Source organism: Camponotus vicinus, unplaced genomic scaffold (assembly GCF_025532165.1).
Source record: "Camponotus vicinus isolate PSW18456_S1 unplaced genomic scaffold, iyCamVici1.0 SCAF_2, whole genome shotgun sequence".
Lineage (NCBI taxonomy): Eukaryota > Metazoa > Arthropoda > Insecta > Hymenoptera > Formicidae > Camponotus > Camponotus vicinus.
In genome coordinates this window covers 25,995,176-26,004,330 of record NW_028141956.1, presented here as the reverse complement: position 1 = coordinate 26,004,330, position 9,155 = coordinate 25,995,176, and the positions used below count along the sequence as shown (strand labels likewise).

The 9,155-nt window shown below is 24.2% G+C and overlaps 1 protein-coding gene across 1 annotated transcript; it reads right to left on the bottom strand.

Moving 5' to 3' along the window:
- Positions 1 to 2,925: 2,925 nt before the first annotated feature.
- On the bottom strand, positions 2,926 to 5,415 carry LOC145966679 (uncharacterized). Its single transcript, XM_083090960.1, has 4 exons — positions 5,201 to 5,415; positions 4,716 to 4,899; positions 4,214 to 4,438; positions 2,926 to 3,953 (listed from the first exon to the last, which is right to left on the bottom strand). Exons 1-4 carry the CDS (start codon positions 5,340 to 5,342, stop codon positions 3,740 to 3,742), a joined length of 765 nt encoding a protein of 254 aa, XP_082947086.1. The 5' UTR covers positions 5,343 to 5,415; the 3' UTR covers positions 2,926 to 3,739.
- Between the last annotated feature and the right edge of the window lie 3,740 nt (positions 5,416 to 9,155).

Here is a 9,155-nt window from a genome sequence, read left to right as displayed (position 1 = left end):
GCGAAAACATGACACATGTAGATAATGATTAATTGGAAATTCTTATGTAATTATGATTGGAGCTCTCTCTTTCTCTCTAATTATATTTAAAAAATAACACAGAGATATTGACATTGAAAAGTAGACTTATCACCAAGTTTATAGCGAAATATAGAATTAACATAATCTCAATAGCACATCGTAATTATAAATAAAGTCAATAGAATTATATAAATGATGATTTACATTTTTATGTAAATCATATTAAAGCAGATATCTTTTTTACAATAACAGAAATGCAAAATATTATGATAATGTTATAGTAACTTTAAATTTGTTTTTATCAATTCTTATTAACTCTTTAACTATCTATATAATTTATTTTTTTTTAATTATTTCGAAAGATCTCTTTCATTAAAAGAATCATTTCAAAAGATCTCTTATAAATATTAATTAAAAGTGGGTCTCGAAAAAAATCTCTCTTGTAAAAAGATTAAGTAGACATTATTTCTTTTAAAAAATTCATTTATTTACTGTGAGAAGAGGAATTGTATTATCGTCGAAGAATCTGCAGCAAGTTTTCAGATTCTTCGATGTATCGACAAGCATTGCATTCATCGCAGATCGAATGCCTGCTCAAGACGAGAGAGAAACCGAAGTCCATGAGGGGCCCGCCTGCACGGCCGTATATATATAAACCACGTAGATCCACACCTACAATCAGCTAACATGGACGTCACGTGCGTCATTCGAATAGAAGGAAAAAGGAAATATCGTGCGCAACTAACGGAGGTACACATATATACGTATGTGTGGGATAAATCAGGATTACACACACGTATGAATGACTATCTCTTATCGCTGGAGATCGATTCATTACGTAACGTGCCAATCGTTAATCATTCGCGAACACGCGTATGCAAATCGTGCGCTGCAACAACGAGCATTCGCACGTTCAAGTGTATGCATAATTCATTGATCGAAGCATTCGGTATTATAAACGGTGCATGGCGATTACAAGTATTTTAACCGATTGATAAATCGTTTCTCATTTGCAATATATGTCAATCTTTATCGTCAATTTTTAAACATATCAATGATTACTTTATAAATAAATTAGAAAAGTATAATCAAAGAGAAGAAGCAGGTAAAACCAATTTTATATAGATATAAAGGTTTCATTTTCCTTTCTTTTGACTTTCCATTTTTCCAATCATCTCACACATTGATATTGATTGGCACGATAGATTTTTTAGAATTAATTAGAAAAGAAATAGAGGAAGACATTGCGATTTTTATATTTCGAAATAATATTAGAATCTTAATTATAGAAAAATGTTTTGATGATCTCTATATTCAAATAATTGCTCAGAAAATACATGTCACGTCTCATAAAGGTTGTCATATAATTCAAATTTGCACATTGTAATTAATCCAAACCAATATATCATAATGTCATAATAGATTTCACTGAATTACTTTCTAGTCGAGCTAATCGTTATATGTATCGTATGACGAATATCCTTAATGTTAATTAGCCGACGTGATCGATTTACATCAACGTCTTGAACGATTTTCACACTTGAGATCTTGTAGATCAGTCGAATAAATCACATTCTCGGTTTTATTTCGAGTAACAAATGTTCGTACACACAGTCATAGCATTAATAATTTCCTACAAAAGCAACAATGTAACGTTTACTACGTATATTACCGAATTTTAACAAGAAAAAGATCTTTGAAAAGAATGAGATTCCTTCTTAAACGATCTCAAATCGGTAAGAGATGATTTATTCACATTTGAGAGTAATATCTTTACAACTTATCCAACAAATAATTTCTTATAATTCGCAGCAGGAAATGCGAAATAGATAATTGCAATAACACGAGAAGAAAACGGTAGTGTAGCTTCTTAATAATTGTTCTTTAAGAATCTAACCGCAAAAGCATGGATATAATTTTTTTTATTATATTCTCTTATTATTTTTTTTTAAAGCGTTTATCATTGAATATTATCAAAAATATGATCTGTATATAACATAAATTTAATGCTCTAGTATACGAGAAATTAAAATAAACAGAAGCATTTTATATACATAATATGTTAATGTTTAATACAAACTTTGCAAATATTTGCATTTTAAATAATTTAATATCATTCATGTCATGTCGCAATTAACGCTTGTCATGAATAAATTTTGTAATTAACAATTGTTGACGTCAATTAAAAGCATATTATGGATATATGGATATATAAAATTATATCAAATCTCATTTATAAATGCTAACTTTTCTTTTTAATCTATAGCATATTTTTTGAAAATATTATTATTATTAAAAGTATTATTATTATTTAAAAATATTACTGGATTTTGAAATATTAACGGTGTTTGTTAATATATTTATTAAGAGAAAAATTGAAAATTAATTTTATTAAATATTATATTACAGTAAATATTATATTACAGTAAATATTATATTACAGTAAAGAGAAGTTTATGTAAAACATTGTTAGTTTTTGCCATCCTATTATTAGAAAAAAATGTGATCAAGCTATTTGAAAGGAATCTTAACAATTTTAATAGTAGATTAAATTAATTTTTCTAAGCGCCAGTGTATAAAGTTAGTGTTTTTTAATATAATAGTGTTAAAAAATGTTCTAACATAATTGCCATATTTTGAATATTTATTTTTATTTATAAAGAAATTATTTATTTATAAAATAAAATAATAAAAAAATAAAAATCAATTTTTCATCACAAATGCTTTTTCAGTACAAATGATTATACAATATAATTTCAATTAATTAAAACTCAGTTTTTACACAGACACATACACACACATTTCTTTATCAAGAATAAAAACTCTAATTTTTGTAAGAAATTACTTTTATTTATACAATAAAATAGTCAAAATAAATTTTTCATTACAAATGCGATTATATAATATAATTTCAATTGATATTTAAAGCGTTTAGAGTTCATAAAATTTCTAAATATATTTTTGTATATTAATTTTCCGATAATATACAAAAATATTATTACTATTAAGAGTATTTAGTCTCAAAGTAAACCTATAATATAGTAATGAAAATAAAAAGAAATAATTGCAGCAACACACAGGCAAATTTAGACATAATGTATTTATGAAGATATATGTATATATATAAATTTCAAAATTAATTATGAAAAAATTATGATAAAATTTATCTTTTTATGTTCATTTATTATTTAAATTATTTGAAGCATATTTAGCATCGAAAAAATGCATGAAAATATTATTGTTTTTAAGATATCACATATTTATATGTATCATTTATATTTATATACTTTCAAAAGTAATATCAAAAAATTGAACAGATTTTTTTCTTCTCAAAACAACACTGAATTCAGGGTCGGATTTAGGGAGGAACAACAGGGGCTGAAGTCCAGGGGCCTCCACAAGGGGGGCCTCCACAACATTATGTATGTTGCTTGACCTTGTTATTTCGCAATAAATTATTTAAACAACGTAAAAATTTCTATTTGATTTTGGTTAAGAAATGGTTAGGGGTCTCCACCTCTTCGTTGCCCCAGGGCCTCCACACCTTTAAATCCGGCCCTGACTGAATTGTTCGTTTGATTGTTAATCTTGAGATTTACAGTGGATTAAAACGTTAAATACATCTTTATCAATTATCCCAATTAACATTAGGTTAATTATCCAAATTAATAAGTGTCTCAAACAACAAATATTCACATATATATGTTATTTTCATCACTTATTTATTTTTAATTCGGTTGAAGATTAAATGAAGTCTTTCTGTAAGATACTTACGTAATTTGTGAAATATTAATTTTTTTGATCTTATTTTTGTGGATGTTAATGGATAAATTATATTTTTTCCTAATTTTGTGCACATCATTTTTGACAAATCTTCTGTGCACATCATTTTTGGCAAATCCATAAACTGGGTTTCATTAATAATCATTTCGCTAGTAAAAAAATGAAGCATTTAATTTAATATAGTATATATATATATATTACTACTATTATAATATAATATTATAATTAATGAAAACATTATAATAAATGTAATGTGTTTTCAAAATTGTTTAACATTGTTTTTACATGAAGTTAAGTAATTTAATTAATATTATTTAAATGGATATTAATAGTAATTTAGAAATATCGACTCTTATTGTTAGCTACAAAAAGTCAAGAAAAGTTTAATAAAGTTAAATGGTAATCTTACTTAGAATATTGCGAATTTCTAGATCCCGACGAATTCGTCACGAGGGTTCTTAATTGTAACAATTTTATTAATTCTGTCTGCGGTGCTGATTTTGATAAATCAGTACTGATTTCTGAAGATGGTATTTGTTCCTGTGGTTTATTGTTGATAAGTAAGGCATCGTTAGAATGTCTTTCAGTCTGAACTCTTACTTGATTGCAACCTTTAATCTTATAAACTTTTGACCTATTATTATTAACAATTGTTTAAAGTCTCTGTTAAATATTTCTATACCTTATTTTAATAAATTTTGTAAATATGATAATATATTTTGCATTTATACATAAGTAATCCAAATCATAAATTTTGTTAAATATTTTTATGTAATTATGTAACCTCATTTTATCCAAACAACACATCTCCCTAAAAGATATTTATAAAAAACGATTTAAAGATATCTTTTAAACATCTTTTAATCTTTCTGTGCTGTCTGAATATTAAGTTGTGTTACATAATATATAACCTTATATAATCGTCATTGGCCAATGTTTCAAAATGTACGTTATTTATTAAAATAGCATCCTGTAAACTATTTTTTGAATTATCACTTCTTTCTATAGACTGCTTTACGTGCAATGGTATCAATGTAAAAGTGCGTGGTGGTTTTCTCGGTGGATTTTTTTTTTGATCATTTATATGTGTCATATCTGTAACAAAAAAATCCAATTTTATATTTTGTTTATTACTGTTCTTAAAATAATAGATATTTATTGTTATTAATTAATAAAGAAATAATATAATAACTCATTTATTAATTCAATTTTATCTTTATTTCTAATAAAATATAAATTTAAATTTTCATTCAATTATAAGCAATGGATAGCAGTCGAGAGATTTGTTATTTATTTGTCACAAATTTATTTATTACTTATTTTATAAATGTTATATGTTATAAATGTATATATAATTACAAAATATAAATTTACTAGATAATATCTTCTAATTCACCTGTGCACATTTTTTCATCAATTTCGTTTTCTTCTTTCTCTTCAGTTTTTTTACAATGTTGTAATAATGTAAAATATAAGACTTTTGCACAAAAAATCGCGCTTGCAATCATTACAAATTTTATTAACATTTTTATTAACATGTAAACTTAAAACATAAAACTAAATAATTTAAGTCACACTTCTTCAAGCAGTAATTCACAGCATTCGATTAAATCGTTGACTGTATCAAAATCAGTATAAACAGTGAACTATAACAAAAGATTTGTTTGTAAATACAATATAGCTCACACACATTAGATAACAAATCTGTGAAGAAAAAAGGTAAAAATATTAATTTTGTGGAATATGAACAGCTGTTTATAGATAAACGAAATAAAATATATTATTTTCTATTTTCTATTAATCGTTTTATTTCTTGATATTGCATATATGTGTATAATTCATCAATTTAATTAACTTTATTCATTTATATCTGTTAGGTACTAAATTATAGACATCTACAGATATAAAATGGATTATATACATTTAAAAACCGCGATAATAAGAATATTAGATATAACATTCATAATAATTAATATGAAAATTGTATGCATACATTATTTTTACGAACATAGGCATTCTTTTCTTGCTTTTTGAGAATGAAATGCAAATTGTCCAGACTACTGATGCCGGTTTTGATATGTACTAAATCGATATATCGATATATTTTAAACACATATTTTTTATTCTAATCAAAGAAAAAAAATAGGCATAAATGAATATTTAATGATGTTAAATAGCGACTATTAAAAAGCGGACAAAAAGTTATAAAAAATGCAATTATGTAATCACATCGCAATATACAATTTACAGAATAAAAAATAAAGTAGTATAAAAAATGTTTCTGGTTGAATTTTTAGATATAAACTTGAATATGAATTTAAATATTTTGGAACGCTTTTTAGAGATTTAAAATTTTTGGTGTCCAAATGCAAGATTTCAGTAAGTAAATATATCGATAATTTTTTGTATCGCACCTACGTATTTTCTCAAAATATATATGTAACAAAGAGTGCAATTGCGCAGTGTAAGAAATGAATATGAGATTTATTTCTGTAATTTCAAACCTATGTTTACATTGTTGGCAAGCAAGGATAATTCAAGTGATTGTTATCTAAATATTTATATACACATAAATTATTTTATAGATTTTTAATTAGTAATTTTTTTTTCTAAAAATCTAAACAAAAGTTAGAACCATATGTAATGCAATTCTGAATAATTCCGTTAGAATTCAACATATGCGCAACAATGTTAAGTTTTTGTGATGCGATATGATGCATATATGAAGACTAATCAAGCTGTCATCAATATCGCTAGTAGGATTGTTATATCAGTGTTTGAGAACACGCCTATCAAATTACCGTAGGAATTAATTATTGCATGGAATTATTTATTTTATAACATTAATCGCGAGGAAAACCTTGGTATTTCTCAAGAGATTAATGATTTTTTAATTATTGATGACAAATTCGCTTCACATTTCTAACTATAGTTAGCATTAATGTTATATTCAACAATACATTTGTTATATATAATTGAATATGTATATACATATAAATATTAACCCATTTAATTTAATTGATATATTTTCTTTTAATGAACAAAGAATTTGACGCTTGAAATTACTTGTTAGTTATCATATTGATTTACTTAATTTTATTTGTCTATTATTTTCTGAAAAAAAAGAATTAAATCTCTTTTACTTTATCATAAACAATTGAATTAGTATATATGTTAAATTAAAAAAGATCACATATACCACATACTGTCTTCCTAGAGCATAATATAATAAAATTGATTTATTTTTCATTTCTTGATCTTAGAAATTTAAGTACTTTATAAAGACGAATTAATAAATGTTAATAATAAACATTTGATTCGATTTATATAACAATTTTTTATAAAATTTTGCTGCATATGTAAAACTCCTTTATTCCAGTACATGTGAATCAAAATGTTGTTTTATATTTTTTATACATATTTACAAAAGAATTTATAAAGAATGCAATAAAGCGAATTCGATAACATATTTTTATTTTTATTTTTATGTATATTTAGTTGTAATATGAAAGAATATAAAAGAATAAGAAAAGATTATAAAAGAATATGAAAGAGAAACATAATTAATATATAAATAATATGAATATATATAATTTTTAAGCCATTAAAATTATAGAAATGTTACACTGAGAAAAATCGTTTAATTGTACCAACAAGACGTATATGATGGAAAGCACTTTGGTTAAACCAAACAAAATTTCTAGTTTTCACGATAAAACTGGATTTTTCACAACTAGAACGTTTAACTTTATTCCAAGAATTTGGTTAGTATTTTCTGTTGGATTTATAAGATTTCTTGTTATATTAACTAAACATGGACACAATTGCCATTTTTTTTAATTTAATATTATTATCAAGAAAATTTAGTAAATTTAACAGGAAGAAATTAATCATACTTATCTGGTAATTCCTAAAGGAATTCTGATTCGTCCAACAGACATACTGGTTGAATTTACCAAATTTCTAATTAATGCAGCCAGATCTTTTTTCTCAGTATAATTTAATTTGAAGTAATTATCACAAATGGAAAAAATACGCAATATTTCAATACATCCTTGATTCGCACTTTTCATATCACACCAAAACAAATTGGAAAAAAACGAAAATGCATATTCTATACATGTATGCATATTTACTTACAATTAATAATGACTTGAAAAAAGATTAACGAGAGTTGTCAGTAAATGTCATAAGTTAAATATCTTCTTTATTTATGAAAAGAAAAATACATTATAGTAAATGTATTATATACATTTATAACTAATATACACCGTTATTATTTAGTTTTATAATCATTCGACATTTTCCATTGCAATAATTGATAATAAAGAAATATAACGCGATGAAAACATCACGTAATTAATCAAATAGCAATTTACATATCATGAAAAATATCTAGATATAAAATTAAAAAAATTATAATTTACATCAGTAAATTTACAAGAACTGCTGTTAGATTTTGCATATCTCACTAGATAATTGTAAAAGATTAGCTGTTTGCAATATACTACTCACTCAACCAACGAAATCTTTAGCGATTGGATCTCTTCGTAAAGTAGCATATTTATAGCAATTACTCAAATAATCATGTTTTGCTGATATCGTAATTAATTCAAATCCTATAATTAAAGGCCCTTCTTATTGGTAGATAGATAATATCATACTTCATAGTTCATAGTCTCTCTTTAACTATAGATACTTTAAATAATACTAAATCTCAAACTTTTTTAAACGAAAATATTGAAATCATTATTTATTTTGTAAATTATCAATGTTTAATATTATCTCTTCAACTAAATATACATATAATTTTTGACAAATCTCTGTTCAAGATTGTAACTAAATATTATATATTACATATAATCTTTGATAAATCTTTGTTCAAGTATTTTATTTTGATTGATTAAAAATTCAATAAGGAATAAGATTTTACTATTTGTTTTTGTGCTTTTGAGAAATTCGGCTTCCAAAAAGTTTTTTATTCTCATAATTTAAAAATTATTATTCACTTGATATGTTTTTATTAAGCAAGAATCAGCTTGGTCAAACAATCCGTAAAGAAAACGAAAATATGATATTTTTATATTGTTTTCTTCTTTTGTATCGTCTTATGTATGATTTGTTGGTATCACTATATATACATTACATAACGTTATATGTACATATATAACATATAATATCAGCGAATTGTATTCACCACAAAAATATTATACGTACGATGTAAATATTATTCTATCGAAAAAATACAGAATAATGCACGCATTTAAATATATAATAATTGCTATATCAAATATTCAGTCAAATATTCATTAAATGCGTTATGCTATTAATTTAAATGTTTTTCGTCATAT